Genomic DNA, 22,776 nt, shown 5'->3' with positions numbered 1-22,776 from the left:
CCTTGTAGAAACCTGAGGTGAATTGAAGGAAGTGTTGCACGATAGGAAGTGCCGTGTTTTTTGCGTGGCCATGCTTGTTTAAACATATATTTGAGTCGAGTTTGTTTGAAAAGATTCATGGACATCATGGCTTAGGAAAGACTTTCTATTTATATATCTTTGGATGACCTAAATGTTTGCTGAGTTTTATTTTGAAAGGGGACCAATCCTGCAGCTTTTTTGGTTCTGCAAATAAAACTTTTTGTTTTTTGCTCCAGAGGCTGACGGCTGCTGGAGGACTGTGACTGGGAGCCACCAGCCAGGCCGGGTTTCCCTGCTCCTGATCGCTACAGCTCCACCGCTGGTAGGTTCTTCTGCCGTTTGCTTTTTGTTCAATCAATCTTTATTGATCAAGTCTGACGTAAACATGGATCTTCTTTCTTGATTTGACCTTCCTTACCTGCTAATGTACACAGTGAGATGAGTACCAGTGAATCTTTTACACAGATGTAGACGTGTTTGTGAAGTCTGGCTGTGGTGCATCAAACTGTTGTGGGTCTATGTGTAATGCAGGTTCAGGTGCATTGTGGGTCTTCAAAGAGAGTTGAGTAATGAAGGATCTCCTAGCTTCCTGTTCTCTCAAGTTCAGTTTATTTCTGCACAAACGGAACACAAAGTCTGTTGGACTGTTGAGCAACAGAAGGGCTGGGTGGGTCAAAGTTCATATTGTGAATGTCTCATAGTGGCTTGGATTGTCCTGTTGCTTCTCTAATTTAATTGATTTTATTTAATGTCTGCTTTCTGTTTGCTCCTCATGGTGTGTTTAGTGCTGAAAATGTAAACTTCAGACTGGACAAATGTCCAGGAAAATGCTATAAGCTTTTAACTTTGTTAGCTGTGTTTCATGATGAGAATGTGACACGATCAGAAGACGGAGATGGGAAGGTAGCATAGTTGTGCTCTAATTAGCACTAACAATTAACGATGCATAATTAATGTCCATTCCCATTTTAGTTCCCTAAAGTTCAGCCCACTGTTGTTTTTACACATCCAGAGAATCCAAAGGGAACATTATTAAATTCAAAGTGTTTCCACACATTGAACTGGGATGATGGACTGATCAGTTTTTGCTGCATCACACATGTGTGTTGTCCGCTGTGATGCACTTGGTCGTTTTTACGTTATAGTAAAATCAACCTCCAATACCTCAATCCAAATGATGTCTTCCAAGATCGATTATATTTCGTTTTGAAGCAATTTTATAGGTCGATTCGATTAACAACTTCTCTGACAGATCTATCTGGTTGGATCAAAGGAATTCGAGTCTGTTCGATTCAGACTTCAGATTGTTACAGCTTGATGTGCCATTTTATCAAAATAATTATTTATTACACTTTGCCGACAACCTTGCCCTACTCTCGCACATTTTGCATCAGGTGTAGGACGACACGTCTAGTCTAGCTTCCTTCGCGTTCCAAGTTGGCATCCGTGTCCATCCTCAGAAGATCCTGAAGATCGGTCCTACCCGCCCAGAGCCAGTGAAGCTAGGAGACAAGGTAGAATAAGGGGAGACCTTCACACATGTAGGCAGTGGGGTGACCCAAAAGGGAGAAATGGATATAAAAAGCTGCTTTGGTAACCCTTCATCACCCTCAACATCTGAAGATCCCCACTCATCGCAATTAAGATTCACCCCAAACACCAAGTCTGTCCTGCCGTACAGAGCTGAATCACAGAGGACATCAAAAACGTCCATGAAGAGATTATAAACTGGAATTAATTCCAATAAGAAGAATCCTTAAGAAGCTAGCCGTAAACTGGTAAAGAACAAATCAGGCAACTGTGGAAAAGAGAAAGCGAAGACCAAGGAGCACATGAAGAGACCCGGAGGCTGATGTCTAACCGATTGGCACCTGAAGGGAGCTAGAAAGGATTGCCCAGGACAGAAGACGACTAAATACATCAGAATGTCTGAATGAAATATCAAACACAAAAAGCCTCAAACGAACATGGAGTTTGTTTAAAAAAAGAAAGTGTCCTCACTTTCTGGTGTAGAGATCTAAAAGAGCTTTCAAACACACACAAAGTACCACCTTTCCATAAGCCATTATTGCAGCATCCTATCTCTTCCTGGTTGCTCGCATGTTCGTTCATCCTAGCATTTTGCTCCGTCTCCTTGGATACGGTTGCCGGGATACGAAGCTGCCAGGCGATTGGCCATGCGCTGATGCTGGAGTGCTGCGCTGCTTTGACAGCGCAGCCTCAGGTGGTGCATGCATGGACGACTAAGCCGGTGTTTCCCCGCAGGAAGCGCATGCGTGTGCGCGGGTTCGTGTGAATGCTGCGCCGCCGTCGCAGCTCTTGAAAAAGACTTAAAGCCATTAAATGTGACGTCCTGTTTTAGAGCAGCCCCATGGGAGTGCACAGAAACACTATTGAAGCTGTGTTATACACGCAGAGAATGGGGGGGGGGTAGTTAAGTAGACAGAATGCTGTATGAATAGATGCAGAAGGAATTAGATTTGTTAAACTGGGGGGGAAGGTGTTGTATATCCTCCGAGGTGAGGCTGCACTTTACTCTAATTTCTGGGTAAATGCTGCCCCCTGCTGGTGAATCCTCACAGTGAACATTCTTACGTGTAGAATAAATTACTTGCTGTAAAAATGAAATATCAATGAAATGGAACATGTTTTTAACAAATGTACCTATTAAAATAAATAAAAGTGCCAGGACCCCACTCTTTGAGCTTTTCAGCCCCACCCAGCTAACAAGTAATTTGAGATGTATGTCTGAGTGGATGTAATATGCTGAGTGCCTTGTTATGCCAGCTAAAAGCTCTCAGGTTCTTCTGGGTTATCCAATATTGATGCGAGTGGAGGTTTGACACTGGGACTTCCTGTGCAGGTCTCTGCGAGAAGCTCAGACTTCCTGCTGCTCCTTTCAGACACGCGTCAGAAAAACTTTGTCGGGTTTATGTCTAGGACATAAATTCTGCAGAGCTGCAGGAGGTCAATAGGAATTTGTCCCTTTAAGTTTTGGGCAGGGCCATTGGCGTAGAGTATCTTTCCTTTTTCACGCTCTCCCACTAGCTTACAGCCCCTCAGAACACCAACGGAACATTACCGGTGCAACAAAAATGGTGAGCAATATTGCAGCTATCCAGACAGTTTTTTATTATACGGTTTCCAGCTCAGACGAGGAAAACAAAGATGGATCTAGTTGTCTGCAAGTGGATGCACATACGTCACTGACGCTTCCTTTTGCATTTTTTTTTCTTCTGCTCCAGATTGGTAATGATTTAAATTAAGAAATATTCAGAGATGCAGTTTTGAGCTTAATTTTCTTTTTAATATGGCCTTCGTTGTGATATAAAAACATGTTGCAAACGCAATTTTCATTGCAGTGGGTCTTTAAGTAGATTGAACCATTCGAGATTCTACCACCAGTGAAACATTCAATATTATTTTTACAGTAAATTTTCTTTTTTAGTATTTTGTATTTTTCCAGCAGTTTGTAAAAGGAAATGTCAAAGGTTTTAGGAGTGATTTTTGCTTTTTCTGAAGCACACAGCTGTTTTTATCCTCCAGATGGCGCTCATCTCCTGCTAATGGAAAATGTAAGCTCCCTTCAATTTGACACCGTTCATCTCTGCTAACATCCTCAGTGCCCCACCCAAAAATCCTGTCAGAATAGAACTTGACAGGAGGAAATGAGCCCGGTTCTGTCAATCTGCACAAACAGCCGTCAGACCTCAATGCTCACCAGTTCTGATGAGAACAAGAGGCGAGTTTGGAGATGACGTTGGTGAGTCACATCAGTCAGAAGGTCATGCAAGTCATGATGGCTCAGGGCGGCTGCTGCTGCAGAAGAAGGGGAGGTGTGTGAATGGATTCAGGAGGCAGCTCCCCTCAGGGAGGGGCTCCGTGGAGCCACGACAGCGAGTCAGTGTGCCCCTCTTAATGATCTCCTCACACATTCCAGGAAGCAGGCAGAGGACTCTCAAGGGCAGGGAGGGGTAAATGTCAGGAAAGAGGAGCAGCTCTGCTGGAAAGTTCATCTTTGGATTCCATTCACTCAAAAATGTCTCAGCTTTCAGGCCTAAGCGGCGTCTTTTCTGCCGCCTTTTCTCCTCGGTTGAATTCAAATGGGTTTCATTTAAAGGCTGTCGGCATCTTTATGCCTTCTTGACGGGATAAAGTGTTGTATTGGTGTGAGTGTGACTGAGGCGCGGGGAGCCTCTCCATAGAGCGCCCGTTTCAATGGAGCCAGCATCTTAGCAGGCTTGTGTATGTGCCTGTTGCCATGGTTTCCAACTTTCATCAGGTGCCCGTCCAAAAAAGAGGAGCTTAGCCGAGGAGGAGGCGCTCCCTCCCACTTTCATCCTCCTCTCTGATCTGTCTGTCAGCTTCATGTGCTCATTAACTTTGATGGGCTTTATTGCGGCAGTGGTGTTTTCATGGGGTGGGGGGGTATTTTTAGCTGGAGTAAGGAGTAAGGTGAGACGCCCTCTTGCCCCGTTGCCATGATTCAGTCCTCCTCTGGGTTTGTTTTGAATCTGGGTGAGGGGGTATTAGTTCGTGTTTACTCGGGTGAAATAGTAAAAGGGGCGTGGCCTCAAGGAAATCCAGTTCACTCCCATAAACAAACAAGTAGCAGACCCCCTCCCTGCGCCGGTTTTGGTCAACTGGGTAGGACCGGAGAAGTGGAGGAAACGGGACACCCCCATTTGGGAAGTGCTCCCCCATTTTCAGGCTGTCGAATCAGGACAGTGTCAGCGAGCTCCGGCGGGTCCGGCTCTGACCGAGTGGGCTAATGCGATGTGGCATGTCACCCGGGGAATCTAGGTCAAGTTTAAAGCTGCCTGGCTGTGCGCGGCTGTGCTGCAGCGCGCCGCCCCAAATCCCTCTCCTCCTAGAAATGCACACACACCTGCATTCCCGTTCCTGACATTTTTAGTCAGAGGCCGGAGCTTAAAACGCCATTTCAGACATTAAAAGCAGGCGCAGACAGACTGATGTCTTGGCCCATCCCCCTCCACACCCGAGGCAAGCGCTCGCTGTCCATGTCTGTGCCCATGTGACGCTCCGCCGTGACTGAGGAGGGGAGGGCGTTGTTTTTTCCTTCATAGTAAAAGCATCAGGACACGTGGAGCCTCACGCTGCAGCCGAGTAGTGGAATGTCAGCACTATCTCTGCCGCGCGGCGTCCCGCCCCCAGCCCCCGAGCCCCTTTCCCTGCCGCAGTGCTCCGTTTCAGCTGTGCCCTGCTTTCCGTGCACTTAAAAAGAGGGGAAGAGCTTGGAGGAGCTGAAAGTCAGTGCCATTAAGAGGTCAGGCTGCTGCATGGGCGTGGCAGCACTTTTCAGGGGTTTCTGCTCATTTTCGTGTTACAGTTTCAAACTTATATTTTGTGACGGCAAAACAAATATCTCATGAAATTACTTTTTCATAAATGCTTTGGACATTTTTATTCGGTCGTTGTGAAAATGCTCTTTTATTCAAAGAGCACCTCACTAAGCACTCTGAGGAGGGAATTAAACATTTGTCTGACTTCACTCCCAGACTAATCCGCTGTTTTCCACACATTACCTCATCTGTATTAATGTATTCCTGTGCTCTCAGTTCCCACTACTACTGTACTCTCGTCTCTCCCGGTGCTCTCTGCTGATTGGCTGCTTCAATGTTTTCAATGGTTCCAAATTTTTTTAGACTCCATGGATACAGGGAGCTGTGGGGTAGATCTGCTCAGCCAATGGGAGCACTGCGCGGGCTCCAGCTTGTCAGATTCTGCCCCCAGCCCCTAGAATCGGCCCCCCCTTCCTTCACTCGGAGCACGCGATGCTCAGTGGGGGGGTTCAAAACAACAACAAGGCTGTCGCCCAGGACATGCCAGCACTGCTGCTCCCTCTGAGGGAGGGGGCGCCTTCGGTCCTCTCGCTGTCCTTCACTTGCTGCTCCATCGCCCAACAGCCGGTTGAAGTTTCTCTGAAACGACCATCAAAGCACCTCATCAGTCATTAGAGTTTGTTTAATCCACAAAGCCAGTTTTTAACTGGACGTTTCTGTAACCAACCAACCACTCTGCGGGCCAATTACTTTTGGGAACGCCTATGGTGGTAAAGCCCGCTTTAATCTCCTCTTGGTGGACTTTGGAGCCACACAGAACCGTAAAAATAACCTCATTTAGAAAAAAAACAACAACAATGCGGCCTCGAAGGGTGCCAGTGCCGCCGTCAGAGCTCCGGCTGCAGGGGCCAGCTCAGCCGGCGCCCGGCTGAAAGGTGGCAGCAGAGGACCGGCGGAGGCGGCGCCCGCGTCTTCCAGCAGGGCGAGGTCAGACGTGGCTCCCGTCCCTTCAGAGGCGGCGTCATGTGCTGCTTCCTGACAGCCTGTGAGGAGCCAGCGTTGGCACTGTCAGACATTCAGGTCGCATTAGAGGGGGGGCTGTCAGACGAGGTGCCACATGCAGGTGGGTCTCTGCTGGTGGTCATTGGGTCTGACTGCACACAATAATTTGGGATGAAAACAATTATTTCAATGCAGCCTTTTGATATTTACAGCCTCAGCGTCGGTGCACAAAACGGGGACATGACCCACTGCCGGCTTTCCCTCCCAACCCCTCCCCTCTAACACCATGCATCTCATGCATTTTAAAAAGACCCCGTATGACCCTGCGCCGCCAAATGCTGAGCAAGTGCTTTCCTTATCACAGCAGCTCCCCGTCTCTCAGCGTTTCCTGCGTTCCCTCAGTCACTTTGGCTTCACACCTGCCACTCATCCCAGGTGAGTGCTGCAGCAGAACTCGTCTTGTCGGTTTGGAGCGCTCCTGTTCCTCACCTCTCCGTCACCGGAGTTTCACCGCTCAAACCGCCCCAGCTCCTGCCAATTCACATCTGTTTTCCTTTTCCTTCTGAGGGAGGCTGACTCCGGCCGCTGGAGCAGTTGCTGCATCACGGAGGCCGTCACTTCACCTGAAGCAACTTCCAGCTCGGGTTATGCTGGAGCTGCACATGCAGCGGTTCTCCTCTACAACTCCTAAATCCTAAAATGACGGTTGATGCAGCCGAAAAGTGCGGCTCCGTGTTCTGTCGCATTTTTTTCTTTTCCTGCTAAAACACGCACCAGTGAGATCTGCTGCTTCGTCAGCAGCCAGCAGCTCTCGGAGCGTTGCGCCTCTCGGAACGCTTCGCCCTGTAAGCGGGTCCGCTAATCCAGTCAAACAGGCTGAGCTTTTCAGGAAAACGGAGCTTAAAGAGATGAGAGATAAAACTGCGTCTCAGGCTGAGGGCGACATGAGTTTGTGCGTGAACGTACGCACAGAAAGCTGTGCAAATAAACTGCACCCACATTTATGCTTCCTAATCTTTGTTTATACTGAGACTTGTCTAATCTGCACTTAAGGCTGGAAGACCTTTAAACCTCAGCATGTGAGAACAGGAAATGAACAGGACATTCTGGCTTTACCTTCCACTTTAAAACAAAAAATCTATTTTCTGTCTTTTTTGTCTTTTTAGACAATGATTTTATTTTTTCATCCTCTGCCCACCAGAGCAAGTCCCCGCTAAACGACGCCATCAATTCGACGTTAATTCACAATTCAGCTTGATTCAATTTCAACCTAATTCCATTAAGGATTCACTCTGATCATCTTTGGATCTGTTATTAAACCTTACCAGTGGTCTTTTAATCATTATGCCATTTTTAGCCAAAATCTAAAAAACCTGTGTAGTTTCGTAGGACATAGTTTCTGCTAAGTGGCAGGAGTTTATGAGAAATTCGCCCCAGAGTTGTGGGCGGGAACATTTGCACAGAGGAAGCCTGCCCTCACTTCCCGTCTCCTCTCTCGCTAGCTTACTGCTCCCCACCCAACGTTACAGGTGCATCAGAAATGGTGAGCCATATTGGAGCTATGCCGCCGTTTTGAGCCAGATGACGTACATCATGTGGATACATCAGAATAGAGCAGAGTAAAGATTTTACGGCCCGGCCAGTGTTTTCGTCTACATTACAAATACACTATTTTTCATACAGCATTGCTCACAAACGCAGTTTTGACCTTAATTTTCTTTATAAATGTCCTCCATGAGAAAATTGTCATAAGAAAATGTTCATAACACCAAAAGCGCAATTGTCATAACAAACACCAATTGTAAGTTTTGTTTCGAAAATAAATTTTCTTTAAGACCAAATGTTTTCACATAGCTACTGATTCAAATTTAGAAAATGTCTTGATTTTAAATGCATTCAAAATAAAAAATTGATCACAGACATCTTTTTTTTTTTTTTTTTTTGGTGCAGTTTTTAGGTTTAAAATCATTGAATCTTTTGTTTTTGTTAAGGTGACGTTTCGACACATTTCCTTTCTTATTCCTCTGAAATTTTAACGCTTTGCGTCCGCTTTTTGAGACTGACGGGCAGCTTTCTGCCATTTAGGCTCAGCAGGAATGAGCAATTTAAAACGATGAACTGGTCTTGACCCCCCCCCCCCCCCTCCCCCGTGTACTAGACAGTTTCATAGGTTTAATCTGAGTTGTTTCTGTGAAGACCGCGACTCTCCAAGTGGTGAGCGCTGAATTTGCATGCTGCTGCCCGTAAGAAGGTTTTCAATGCTGGGAAGAAGTTTACTAAAGCAGAAAAATTGTTCGTTCTTTTTTTTTTTTTGTGTGGGTACTTTTTGGTTTTAACATCTGGCAGTGAGAGGCTGAGCACAGGAAACACACGCTGGTGGGGTCCGAGGGGAGCGCTGGTGCCTCTGAGCTTTGGGCACATGTGGAGCGCCGCTGAGTTCACGGTGTGCGCTCAAGCAGAGCTGCTGTGGGATGCGCTCCTCTTCCTCCTCCTGTATTGAATCCCTCTTCTTTCTCAACAGGTTCCATATCATGGGGAACCTTCTGAAAGTTCTGACGTGCACAGATTTGGAACAGGAGCCCAACTTTTTCCTCGATTTTGAAAGTGAGTCGTCTTTGAAGAGTAATTCCTCCCTCCCCTGATATTGATCACACAGATGTTTTCTCCTTAAATTATGCAGCCCGGGTTTAGCATTTAGGCCGCTTTTCTCCCAGCAGCTGCAGAGCTTCTGGAGTTTTCCATCCACCTGCCTTTTCCCCAGCAGAGCGTGCACAGAATATCAATCCCAGCAGAATATAAAGCGCTGAAGACCTCTGAGCCCAACTCCAACCTGCCGTGTACCATTTTCACAAACCCAGGGACATTGTGATGCAGGAAATCCTTTTTAGGTTGATAAAGCATCCAATTTTAGCCCCCCAGTAGCCCCTGGAGGACGGTTCTTTTCCACCTTTTTCCGTTTTCTAGGAAGCAGCCCACACAGGCTGATGTGAATCCTGTGTTTTAGATGCAATTAGGGTTTTAAACGCACAGATTTAGAAAAGTCTCTCCCTCATCCGTGCAGTAAAACCCGCTGACTGTTGTTGCTCGCAGATGCACAGCCCACGGACGCAGAGCGAGAGGTGTGGGGGCAGGTGGACGCCGTGCTGAAGGACTCGGAGGGGATCCTGGACGAGTTGCAGGCCTACAAAGGAGCCGGCCAGGAGATCAGAGAGGTATGGAGTGAGCAAACACCTGAAAGACGAGCACACCTGCAGACCCATGATGTCTGCAGGTTATGTGAATCAATCTAAACGTTCCTATTGGGTATTTAAAAAGCTTTGAACAAAACAAATGATTCATAATAAAGTACGCTTTACCGGTTAATGAAAGTCTTCATGTTGGTTTTTAGCCCCCCAGAACCCGTGAACAGACTTTAATGTCACCAGTCCGGTCGAGTTCCTACAGTTTTTACCTTTCCAAACTTGCATAAAAATCCACTTAATCTATTGACTCCAACTGGGATGTTCTTCAGACTTGGCGCTGCGCTCTCTTTACCTGCAGGCGATCCAGAATCCCAGCGACGAGGCGCTGCAGGAGCTGGCGTGGGCAGCGGTGGTCCCTTTGGTGTGGAAGCTGAAGAAGTTCTACGAGTTCTCCCAGAGATTAGGTTTGTAACGGTGTGCGGTGGGAATCTGAAATCGGAGTCTGTTAGGAGATCTTTTCAAGTTTTTGGTCAAGGTATTTTCTGAATGCACCCCCCCCCCCACTCGTGACCTTAATTGCTCGCCTGTGCGTTATTGAGCGCTCAGTTGGATATGTTGGCAGCCGTGTGACGCATCAACAGAACATGTTTTATCTCCCACGAGCAGGTCTAACCCCCCACCCCCCCCCCTCCTCGCCGTGCATTTCTCAACTTGCAGCTTGCGTTGCACAGTGCACTGACCCTCATGTTAGAAATGTTTGTGGCTTGTTCAATTAGCATTAAGGCGAGTGGGGGTGGGGGACACGTGCTCCCTGATCTTCTTATGACCCTGAAGCTGAGGAGGGGGGAGGAGCCCTTCACCCCGCCGCCTCCGTGGCTACAGAAAGGTAGTGAATGGAAGCAGCGATGGCTGTTATGTAATAAAGTAGGTCATCTCCCAGCTTTGGCTGCTGCTCCAATTCACCGCCTTGACTTTTGGCTTCAGGCGCCATGTTGGCCTTCGCCGCCCAGACTCGCACACGCCGAGCCGAAAGCCTCGTGGAGGCGGGGGGCCGACATGCAGAGCAAGACAACCAAGAAGAAGAGCTTATGTAATTATCAGACGCATGTCTGTAACAAAAATGATGTTACGAAAGTAAAGTCACAAATGCAGAGAAAAGTGTAGGATTGTGTGTTAATGCACGGTTTCATTGAACGCCATCAATGGAAATTTTTTAGTATTTCTGTAGGCAGGATGCATTAAAGGGTGATGACACGCTCGCATCAGTGATCATAAAAATGTCCGTTAAGTTCAAACGTGGAGGATTGTTTCAGTTATAACGGCAAAAACCTGAAGTCTGGTCTTTCACGTCAAAACGACCCGCCGTCCAAACCGGGCCCGCCTACTCTGCCGTGCCGTGACCTGATCAGATCGGACGTCTCGCCGCCCCCGCCTCGATCGCCCACATACCGGAGTGGCTCATTTCTGACGGCCTGAAAGCCGCTCCATCTTAACTTCTGTTTTGACTGAGACGAAGGCGGGGAGGGGGAGGTGGGTGGGTGGGGGGGCCGCTGCGCCACGAAGGCCATTTTTAATCAGCCGCTTCGCTGCAAATGCTGTCCCAAGCAGATGGAAGTCATTATTGACTGGCAGACGCGAGCAATTTACCGCAGCGCTCTCCATCCGTCTCTCCTGAAAGTCCTCTCGCTCTTATCTGAAGCGGCCCGCCTCTGAGGTTACGTTGACGCGTGCATCATCGTTTGTAATTAACAAGAACCCCCAAACATTCATATAAATATATCCATTTCAACTCCACTTGCTCCCCTGAAGCTGATTGCATCCGATGCTCGTCTTGTCTGGGTTTCATCTGCCTTCTTCCTCCGCCTCCCAGACTGAACTCGACGCCCCGTCTGCGTCTATAAATACAACTCCCTCTGGACTTCTGCTGCTTTTCTTTCAAATCTAGGATTCAACAAGAAACGGTTTTATTTTTGCCTGGAAAGCGCTCGAACGTTTCCCAGCTAACGCTCTTCTTCTTGTCCTGCTGGTCCTCCTTCCTGCCTAATTAGGACTGCATGGGTATGTCATATGGAGGCATGGCGCAGGCTCCGTGTTTCCTCGCTGTCAAAACAATGAGTGTAATCCTGCTTGAATGGGATCATGCCTAACTCCCCCCCCAACCCCAGTTCATTTCCATGCCAATAAGATAATTAGTCCCATGTCGTATTTGCATCTGAATGACAAGGCCCCCGTCACGTATCCCGGGCCCTTCACCCCCCCTGGGCAGTTTGGGCATCCCAGTTGCCCCCCGTCTTCATTCAAATCCGTTTTTTTCTGTATTTTCACACACCCAGCTGCAGCGCTCCTCACTTTAGAGACCATAAATAAAAATATTTTCTGTTTCTTTAGTTTGAAGAGAATTGATTTCTGGTCAGAAAGTGAGTTTTTATAAATTTTAGTCCTTTAACTGTGTAACAAATCAAATGAATGATATTTATAATAGAAAAATACTTTGTTTGGCGGATTTCTTAATAGCACCGTTCTTGTTTACTGCTTGTTGTGGACGATGTTCTTTAGAGCAGAGACTCCAACCTTTTTCAGGCCGCATAACGGTTTAATGTCAGCCAATATTTTCACAGGCTGAAGTGTTGCCGTCAGATTTTTGTTTTTTTGTTTTCCCTCCCTTAACCCATTGCTGTCAAACTGAAAGCTAAAAAATCAGACGCCAACCTTAGGCTCGTCTGACCTTCAAGGTGCGACAGATAAATGCAAAAAAGTCACCAAAACGGGTCAATTTCTAAACATTAAATAAAAGGTTTTGAACAACTTTATTAGCAGCATCCTCTTGACACTAGACGACCGGTTGCTGATATTCTGCATTATTATTATGGTCTGTGGGAACAACTGTTGCAATGAATCCATATTTGGATATTGAATCAGATTTCTTTTATTTATTTTTTTAAGCTGAAAAGTTTTTCTTCTGTTTCCTCACTGGATCGTTTCTGCCTAAAGAAAGTTTGCCCCTTTCTCTCGATTTTCTTAACTTTGCTAGCATCAAAAGTTTCGGTTTTAGCTTTCGGTGCAGTCGCTTTAAGGAAGTACCGGACGTGGTGGAGAGAATCCGGTAATTTTCCAAAATAAAATTTCCTTTAGAATCTGAATGGAAAATAATACGGGGAAAAAAATGTAGGTTTTAGTTTCTTTGTTTTTTTTCCTCTGCGTTTTGGGACCACTGCTTTAGGTTTGACAACAACTTAGACCTCTTTAAATCCCCTAAAGGAAGTTCAGATTATTTTAACTAAAGCCGTCCACATTCTTAAGGCGGAATTGACAATCATTTCTGCATTTTCCGCTTTTACCTGACGTTTTCTAAATGGAGCGTTTTTTCTGTCCTCTGACCTTTTTACAGAATAAAACTGTTCACAGCTCAGCAGATCTGATCAAGCAGACTTGTCTATTTAAACCCGACTTCGTGCTCTTTATCATGTTGTCATTTCTGCCCCTCACCTACAAACCTGTCTTTCCCGTAACAGAAGCGGCGCTGCACAGCCTCCTGGGAGCTCTGACCAGCGAGACCTACAGCGACTCCACTCAGCACCTGGAGCGGGAGCAGGCGCTGGCCAAGCAGTTCGCCGAGATCCTGGACTTCACTCTGCGCTTCGATGAGCTCAAAGTACGACCGCTCGTCTCTTTGGCGAATCCCCGAGAGTCGCCTTTCAGCCGTTATCGTCCCTCCAACCAGCCACTGACGCCCTCAGACTGATTGAGCTCAGTGCGGGTTTTAAGGAAGCCTTTAGTGTTTAATTAGAAACCTCTAATTACTGCTTTGCTCATGATGCAGGTGCTGTGAGCTGATTGGCTGATCTGCAAGAAACTTGAAGTAATTCTGCCCTCATGTTAGCCACAGACTGCTGAGAAGAGACGAAAACATCAGACCTTTCTGCTCCTTCTGTATTGTCTGTGAACAACCAAGTACTCGGGGGTCAGCTGGTTCTCCTCCACGCCACTCACAATAAAAACCCACCCAGAGCCCCTGAGGCAATCCCGTACAACGACCCAATTAGTGCCCGCCGCCCAGCCTGGCAAGATAAAACACAGAGGTTGGGGGGGGTGTAAGGTGCCATGCCAGGCCTATTCATCAATCTTTTAGCACCCAGGCATGGGCTTCTGACCTACTTAGTGTCTGTGTGCCATGCAGCCCCCCCGAGCCGGCTGTCTCGCCGGTGGACACACTGGACACCGACTGAGTACCAGTCCTCTGTCGCATCATTAGCTCGCTGCCAGCGCAGCTTCCACTGTGACGGGCAGGAAGGATCATTTGGAAGCAGCTCCCTGATTGGCTGAAGCCAAAAACCAAAGCTTTGCATTTAGTAAAAAGTCACAGCGAAGATTTTAACCCCTTCTGTCCAAAGTGTAAATGACATCAGGGAGCGGTTGCCCTCTGTGGACGCCAGAATTAATCATTTTATTTTATTCATTCATCCGTTTTTGAGCAGATGACAAATCCTGCCATCCAGAATGACTTCAGCTACTACAGGAGAACCCTGAGTCGGATGAGGATCAACAACGTACCGGTGAGGAACAGCCCCCCCCCCGGTTCATTCCTACAGATGCGGTCCAACATGACAGACTCTCAAACACTCATGTTCATATTGTGTTACTCTTCTATCATCTTTTGATCTACTGTCTGAGCGTTTCCGGTGGTCTTTCAATTATGATTATGGCATTTTTTTTTAGCCGGAATCCAAAAACCTGTGTCGCTCTTTAGTTTCTGTAGAGCTTATTAGGAATTTTGTCTCTTGAGTTGTGCGTCGGTGCGGCGCAGCCTCGCCCCCTTCCTCTTTCTCGTTGCTGAGAGCTCTCGGTTTACATGCCTTCCTGCTTGTGGCCTGCCCAGAGTATTTTTCTACGTCACAACTACAAACTTTTCCCATCTGCGTCACTTTGTCTGCTCCTGATTCACAGCCATTTCAATTAATACCCAGAAATACAAAGTTGAGCATAGTTTTCTATACATGTGCTCCGTCGTCAGAAATATGCCACAAGAACATGTTGAAACCGAAGCACCAGCAGCATTAGAGTGGGTCTTTACGTTTTTCACACTTCAGAGAATGCAATTATGGTGTCAGGAGCGTTTCAATGTTAAATCCTGTGGTGCATTTTGAGTCGGGCACGGCGGTCCTGCAGCAGCAGCAGCAGCAGCGTTTTCTGAGTTCAAATTTCTCTGTTTTGGTGTAGCGTCTTTGTATGTCCATGTGTGAAACTGTGTTTCCATGGTGACGTCCTGTCAAATCGTACGTGTGACCCGAATGACCACAGTTCATCACCGTAGCTGGACATTAATGGAGTTCTCTTGTTGGGACTCGGAGTGTCAGACTGGAAGAGTCGGCGTTGCTCGTCCCGTTTCTGTCATGTCCTCCCGGATGTGTCAGATCCAGGTGGAAGCCGCGTCTATTTTTGAGCTTCCTCGTGAAAAAAAAAATCAAAGGAATAAATTAGCTTGTGATGTCCCTCCCTAAAACACGGAGAAGTCAAACTATAATAAATGTATGTTTTCATGTGGATTGGATTAAGCAAAACCCTGAAATGTTTGTGTTCTTAAGATCAGACTTCAGGTTTTTGGTCTGGGCTCAACCTAAACTTCAGGTTTCTCTGCTTTTTATTCCTGATCTTTGCTCCTCTTGTGCTGCTGGCTTAGCTGCTCTCCTGCTTAGTCTGTGAGCAGCTTCTCCTCTTCAGACATCAACATGCCATTAGGCGAGCTGTCACAGTGGAAAGACGCCGGCGCTGCAGCTGGATCAGTCGCTCGCCGTTTAGTCGCAGCTCAGACAGCTGAATCATTCCGACGTCCCAGATGAAACGCTGCGCCCCGTCTCCCAGCTCCTCTCTCGTCATTTGTTAAACTGGAAATTGGTTTGAAAGTCTGGGGCAGATTATTCTTATCCTGTCATGAAGACGGGAAACGTTTTTGTTTTCTTTCTTTTTTTTTTAATTCTCAGCTAAATTTAGAAGCGGCTTGATGAGGCGCCGCCGCGTTCTGCCAGGCGGCAGGTGTTCCTGTCTGAAGCTGCAAAGCTGCAGGACGTTAGTCAGCTGGGAAGCGGGGGGGACAGGGGGCTCGGTGATCCGGTTCATATCAGTGTTTTCCTGTCATTTGATGAAATAGTTTTCATGCAGATGGCAAAGCTGTTTCAGAGATGCAAACGGGAAATGACTTTTAGCTCCACGCATATCTGTCAGTCCACACATTACCTGTGGGGAAGACCTTTGTTTTATTACTTCATGACATTATCCTTTCGAATTTTCGATAAAGCCGCTTTCACCGAGCAGCTGTTCTGATAACAGGCTGGGGTCAGCTAAAGGTCTTCATCTGAATTTTAGATGAAGGTCATTCGGCCAGAGCCGCCTCGCTGCGTGTCAGACTCGTGCTTCATGTTCTTAAACAAAAGCCGTTTTTTTTTCCTTCTCTTTTTCTGCTTCCAATGATGTTCAGGCCGAGCTGGAGAATGAAGTGAACAACGAGCTGGCAAACCGGATATCTCTGTTCTACGCCGATGCCACGCCCATGCTGAAGACGCTGAGCGACGCCACAACCAAGTTTGTATCGGAGGTGAGACTTCCACCGCCTCTGTGGGTGGAGATACAGCCGGTGAAGCAGAAAGTCCCACTCCAATCATCTTTTGATGGATTTTCAAAGAGTCTTTTCATTATTGTTATGCCTTCTTTAGCTGAAATAAAAATAATTCATTTTCTAGGACATAGTTTCTGCAGAGCGGCAGTCGTTTATTACAATTGCACCCAAGTTGTGGGCGGGCCCGCCTCCTCCTCCCCGTTGCTGAGAGCTCTGCTCGCTCAGCGTATTTTCTGTCAGAAATGCAATATTTTTCTAACTGCATTTTGTCTGCTCCTGATTCACCACAATTTGAATAAAGAAATGCTCAGAAATGCATTTGAAGCTTCATTTTCTTAATATATGCCCTCCATCATGAGAAAAATGCCACAAGAACAGCATTTTACTCTGAGTGCATCTCTAAAGAAAGTCCAGACTTGTAGGATCTCCGGAGCTGTGATGCACGAAAACACAAATGAAACTCAGCTGAGAAGTTTGCAGATTTATCGTGGTCCCTCACCATAATGCGGTTCATCTTTCACTGTTGGGTTTTGTTTTTCAGTGCAATTTTGTATTTTAAAAAAAGTTCTTTTTTTCCAGTGAATTGTGTTCTGCCTCCATGCCGTGTCCCCTGTACAGATTGCTTTCAGCTTGCAATTATTTATTTTCATTCTGTTGACTGAATAAATTTTTTATAAAGCTCTGAAAATTAAAAAAAATGTTCACGTCTGTCTGAGGAAAGTTTATCAAGTGTGAAATAAGGAGTCTTACAGCCTTAAAACTTCTATAAATATTGTAAAAAATAAAGATTTCTTCTATTGCAGGTTATTTTTGGAACGTAACCCCTACGCATATTTAGAGGAAGTTATTTAGTTTTCACCGTTTAATACAGTGGCATTTGATTTCGGTTGCAAGATCCAACAATTGAAGATGCATAAAGTCTGTACCCCACAGGTGAAGAAAACTTTCTGCAGATGAGGTGAAACTTCAAGAAAAGTCCGTTTGTCTGCAGGGTTTTCTCTTGAACTCTCACTCAGGGCTTTTATAACAATAATTAAAGCACCAGATGAACCTGTGAGTTGGGTTAAGGTGATGTGCGCTTACAAAGTTGATGATTGATTGATTGATTGAACTGTAAACTATAGAAATGTTTTTGTTTTTTAGGTTTAACCTTTCAGTTTTTTTCTGTTGCAGAACAAGAACCTGCCCATCGAGAACACGACAGACTGCCTAAGCACGATGGCGAGCGTGTGTAAAGTCATGTTGGAAACGCCGTAAGTGACGCCCGGCTTCACAGCTTTACGTTTCCGGCTTTTTGCCTCATCCGTCGTCCTCCTCCCTGTCAGGGAATACCGCGGCCGCTTCATCAACGAGAGCACAGTGTCCTTCTGCCTCAGGGTCATGGTGGGGGTGATCATCCTGTACGACTACGTTCATCCTGTCGGAGCATTCGCCAAGTCCTCTAAAATTGACGTAAGTGCGTTGACGTCTCTGCGCTGCTCTTGTTTGTTTGTTTTTTAAGCTAAAGTGGAGTTTCTGCTCCCACAGATGAAAGGCTGCATCAAAGTTCTCAAAGATCAGCCTCCAAACAGTGTGGAAGGCCTTCTCAACGCTCTCAGGTTAGTTTCTCGCCCTCCCAAGGCTGATTTCATCTGACACCTCGTCTCTCTCTCTGGTGCTTAAGTTCAGCCGCTCTGACACTTCAACTGACAAGACTGTTGATTCTCACGTTGAAGATTTGAAGTTCAGGACCCCCTCCAATCGCCTTTTGAGTTATTTTGTGCTCTCTGTGGTATTTAATTATGATAATGCCCCCAAAATAAAAATAAAAATCCGCCATTTTTTTTAACGACAGTTTCTGCAGAGCGGGAGGGGTTTATTGGAAATTTGCCTCAGTGTTGTGGGCGGGGACTGTCTGTTCACTCTCTCCCCCGCTAGCTTACAGCCCGTCACACCCCCAACCTAACGTTAGCGGCGTGACAAAAATGGCGATCGATATTGCAGCCATCCATCCGTTACAGTTCAGACCCAGATTCCAGCTCAGACGAGGAAAACAAAGACGTTCATGGGTCCGTTTGTCTGCCGGTGGAAGCATCAGAAAGGGGCGGAGCTAGTGGCCCGTCCAACTGTTTTTCCAAAATCTTGTTCAAACTTTTCCCATCTGCTCCTCATTCAAAACAATTTGAATAAAGATGTACTCAAAAATGCAATTTTAAGCTGAATTTTTAACATTTTCTTCAAAAAACAAGAACATGTGAACAGCAAACCCCCGTTTTCATTGGAGTGGGTTTTTAAATTTTTCTCATTTTTAGCAGAAAAAAACTGTTTCCAGATGAGTGATCGTTCCATTTTCTCTAAAATTGCAACATAGGGCTTAAATTTTGAATGTTTTAATGCTCCGCAGGTACACAACCAAGCATCTGAACGATGAATCTACAAACAAGACGATCAAGAGCATGCTGCAGTGAGACGGCGCTGCGGCTGCTGCGGGGAAAACGCCACTCGCTGACCTGACTGATGTCGCTGCACAGAATGTCCTGTTTTTTTTTTTGTTTTTTTTAAAGGAATGAACTGAATACTTTATTGGTTTTTCTTCATAACTATCTGGACAGAAAAACCACAATTAGGAACAAAAATCTTGGTGACAATCCTTCATTTAGTTGTCGCTGTCGTCATCCTCTCCCTCACCTCTGGCGGCTGGTCGAGCCACCGCTGATGGGCCGGGTTCATTGTCTGGGTCCACTTGGTCACCTCCCTGTCCTCTCACGACCGCATCGGCATGTGCTCTCATGCTGGCAAGAGGAATGCCATGTTGGGATGCCTTCTTGCAACCTCAGTGAACCCGGAGAAGTCGTCATGCTCATCCTCTGTGACCTCAACATCCATGTCAGGCCCCTCACTCTTGGAGGCATTATATGTGGTAATCCGCTCTTACGAAGCGTATCGTTCCCATTGGAGACGAGCAGTTCTTTGGCAACCCACGCCACCAACAACGAGCCACGAACTGCCCCTAAATCCCCCGCAAATCCGGCATAGATGCGCCCACCAACTGCCAGTAGCCCAGCTCGAGCGGCTGCCCACTCATCGGGATAGGCCCATCGTACAAGGTACCACGGACAGTCAGCACGCTGATGTCTTTCTGCAGACATTAGTCGCCGTTGCGACTGGCGGCAAGACAATGGCAGCACATATACACTGCGACTCGCCGATCGGTTGGTCGGATAGGTTGCCACTGCCACGAAGAATGTGATTCTAGCCTGGAGATCTATGTTGTCCGCCCACTGCCAGGTATTTTTATTTTAGGCTGCCTGGATGACACCATCCTGACTGGCTGGCATGAGACCTATGACATCCGTGAACCACTAGAGGTTTCCGAAGTTTCGTGGGTCGGCCGTCATCCGGAGTAATTCATCCCTGGCTTCCGCCTGATTATAACACTCGGCGAGCATTTCGGCTATAACCTGTCGAGCCATAGCGATAGATCATTGAAAGTCGGTCCCCTCTCTTGAAGAGACCCAGATCTGGCAAATTGCCATGGCTTGGGCCAGGTGATGAACACAGTCCCTACCGGTCATCCTTTCGAGGGGAAAGGGCTCAATGTCGCACCTTCTCAGAATGCACGGACTGAGCCCTCCTGCACCAACGAGGTGAGCAAAAACTGCAGCATTGTCCGAACCGGCCACAGGTATTCTCGCCCCCAGGTTTCGAACAGCTGGTGCACGAGGTGTCTGTCGTGCTACTGTTCCTGGGACCATTCCCCGCCATCTGTTTATCTCTGCCAGGCGCCTCAGCCTTTCGCCGGTGAGCCTGGGTGCTCCCTCCTGAACCCCTTGCTGTCTCGTGAACCCAAACGTTACAATCCCGGAGTTTTTAAGAATTTGAATATTCAGTTTTGGTTACTTTCTGGAATGTCCTGTTTTCATCAGTTTCTTGTTTTTCTTTTTATTTTAATAGAAAAAGAGCACCGCCCCCCTTTTTTTTTTTTTTTTTTTTTTTTTACGCAAAATGCTACTGCCATCATGAACGTCTTTCTGTGCCAAACCGACGTTGCTGAGCTGTGTGTAGAAGAAGGCCACGTGACGGCGACGGTTGAGCAAAGCATCACCAATGTTATTAAATAGGTCTTGTTTTTCCCTGTTTCAGGGATGGGAGTGCTCGGACTTGAAAATTTGAGAGAGATATAGATATATATATATATATATATATAAATATAGAAGTATATATTTTTGTTTGATTGGTTATTTAATTAAGTCTTCTGCATGATGAACATGTCTTTTCCTTCTATTTAAAAAAAATGAATGGTTTAATTTGTCTGATCTGTTGTGCATTATCAAATGTGTAATTGAAACGGTACTTTGCAAATGAAATTAGTACTGTTTTTATATTTTTTACTGGTTTTAATTTGTGCAGTTTGTCTTTTTTCTTTTTTTTTCTTTGATTCTGTAGTATTATTTTCATTCATTTGAAAACTTTGAACTGTGATGTGTGCAGAATCAAATTCAAATCTGGAGTCTGTACTGAAAACGTGCAGTTTGTTGTGGCCTGGAGACAAAAGAGAACTCATTTTCTACTCGCCGCCTCTGGTCTCTTATTCTCCGACTGGTTTTTCTTCTCAAAACAAAAATAAAATGTGTGGGGAAAAAAGCTTTTTTTTCCAACTAAAAAAAAAAAACGTTTTAAAGTCCAATACCTTTTAAACATATTTTTATAAAGCAGATGGGATTTTTTTTCATTTGAATTTTACTCGATGTGAGCTTTTATTTTGAAAGCTGCAGCACTTTTAACAAGTCAAAGTGGAAATTGAGGGAACTAACCCTAAAGAACCTACAGGGTCAAATTTGACTGCTGATTTTAATTTGTATATATTTATCTTTTTGTGTTTGGCTGCTGCTAATTGCTGCTACCCAAATCAAAATATCAAAATAACTTTAGAAGCCCAAAAGGTTTAGTTTTATATCTGAGTTTAAATGAACACGTTCTACCTTTTAACTTTATTTTTTTCATTTTTTTGAAATTATTTTTATGGTGATAAATTAAGTTTGTTTTTTGTGTTTTCTGATACGCAAACCTGTTTGTGCATAAAGTTGAGTTTCTGTGTGTTAAAATCAAACGCATCATCTAAGTTTAATCTGAATATTAAATTTAGAATATATCCCAATGGTTTTATGCAGACGTAAACCTTTCACTAAGAAAGATGAAATGCTTTTATTTTGAAACAAAAATTTAAATTTGATCAAAGATTTAAAAGAAAAGAATGAAGTTTAAATTAAACATTTGCTGTTGGTGGGACATTTAGACTAAAGAGTCATCATTCACACAGATCAGACCACGATCAGAGACGACACTGGCCTTCATGGCCTGCATTCATTATTAAACGATGCCCGTCTCCTCAGAAAGTGCATCCCGCTCCTCTTCCTGTTCTGGGATCCGTCCAGACAACCACACCGTCCTCTGAGGATGTTCAGAATTTCAAATTAGCATTACGCTCCTCACTGCTCCCTCTCAAATCCACACTTACTATGATTGCAAATCTTTCATGGTGTCCTGTATGTTTCAGTGTGAGATTGTGGGATATCACGCCCATTTTAGGAACTCAAAACATGAAATGATCTGTAGAAACGATGCTTTTTTTTGCTGAGGGGGGGGGGCACAAACTTGCTTCATGGTAGCAGCAGTGGTCACCACACTACTGTGGCCCCTCACTCTGCCCTTCTGCCCCCCTGGTCAGACCTACATGTGACGAATTCATAAAAATAAAAAACATATTTTTTAAGATGTCAGCTTTTCTGTTGGTTTTATCTCCATAGCAACCATTTTATTTTATGCTCACCTCGGGGTAACGAACAGGTCTGTATTATTTTTGGAAGAATCTGCAAAAGTAAATTTTGGGATTTCCTTGGTAACGGAGTTATTTTGCTGTCCACGCTCACATTCCTAATATGTCCTGATCGTATGTTATATGGTTTCGTTCAGCTTTAACCAACGTTAAAATAAACGTTCACAATATTCTGGTAAAAAATGTGCGTGCCACGTTGGAACGCTACTTTTGCAAGCTTGCTATACGCATGTTTAAAATCTACAAACCTTAAAACCAACATTTTTTTTCCCAAACAGCTTCACAATGAGGCTGGGATAGATCAAAATCCCTAGGAGGAGTTTCAATTTGTATCTGCTACTAAATTTTCTTTCTTTTTTTTTATTCGAAATGGCAACCTCTTCTTTAGGTCAAAGGTCAATGAAACTTTGTGGTTGTAGGCTTTCATCAGCACCATGGTTGCCTTTGAGATTTTGTGGAAATAGTTTTCTTTTCCCATATTGTGGGGAAAATAACCAACTGCCAGGTCCTGTGGCCATCCCATAATCGTTTTCAAACTTCCTTTTGATATCCTTGATACAAGTGTTTTGGTTACTTTTTTCTTTTTCTTTTTTTGAGCCCCATAAGTAATTTTGACCTCAATCATTTTTTTATGGTTTTGTCATCATTTTTTGGAGGGTGGGGTCATTCTTTGTGTCAAACATTTATTTTCACAGGTACTAGGTGGGGATCAAATTCTGGTGAGGTGTTGTGAGGCGCAGACAGAATTGTGAAAATAATCTGGTTTTCGGTTTCCAGAACGACGTAAATATGCTGTCATGGATTTTATGTATTTCATATAATGCAAACTGAATAAAAACCACA

At 45.4% G+C, this 22,776-nt stretch overlaps 1 protein-coding gene across 2 annotated transcripts in view; it reads left to right on the top strand.

Moving 5' to 3' along the window:
- Positions 1-19,717, top strand: part of LOC101167518 (protein FAM49B) — a 29,592-nt gene extending 9,875 nt beyond the window's left edge. For both annotated transcript variants that reach the window (XM_023950205.1, XM_023950204.1), the window contains exons 2-12: positions 258-343; positions 8,848-8,930; positions 9,417-9,538; positions 9,867-9,972; positions 13,021-13,160; positions 13,984-14,061; positions 15,981-16,097; positions 17,292-17,371; positions 17,444-17,570; positions 17,646-17,716; positions 18,502-19,717. In XM_023950205.1, coding sequence (XP_023805973.1) covers positions 8,858-8,930; positions 9,417-9,538; positions 9,867-9,972; positions 13,021-13,160; positions 13,984-14,061; positions 15,981-16,097; positions 17,292-17,371; positions 17,444-17,570; positions 17,646-17,716; positions 18,502-18,565 — 978 coding nt within the window. In that variant the 5' untranslated portion in view covers positions 258-343; positions 8,848-8,857 and the 3' untranslated portion in view covers positions 18,566-19,717. The remainder of the gene's footprint in view (positions 1-257; positions 344-8,847; positions 8,931-9,416; positions 9,539-9,866; positions 9,973-13,020; positions 13,161-13,983; positions 14,062-15,980; positions 16,098-17,291; positions 17,372-17,443; positions 17,571-17,645; positions 17,717-18,501) is intronic.
- The last annotated feature ends 3,059 nt before the right edge of the window (positions 19,718-22,776 follow it).

The sequence above is a fragment of the Oryzias latipes genome, chromosome 20, assembly GCF_002234675.1.
Source record: "Oryzias latipes chromosome 20, ASM223467v1".
Taxonomy (NCBI): Eukaryota; Metazoa; Chordata; class Actinopteri; order Beloniformes; family Adrianichthyidae; genus Oryzias; species Oryzias latipes.
Note: the sequence above shows the minus strand (reverse complement) of the source record. Positions and strands in the feature narration are given on the sequence as shown.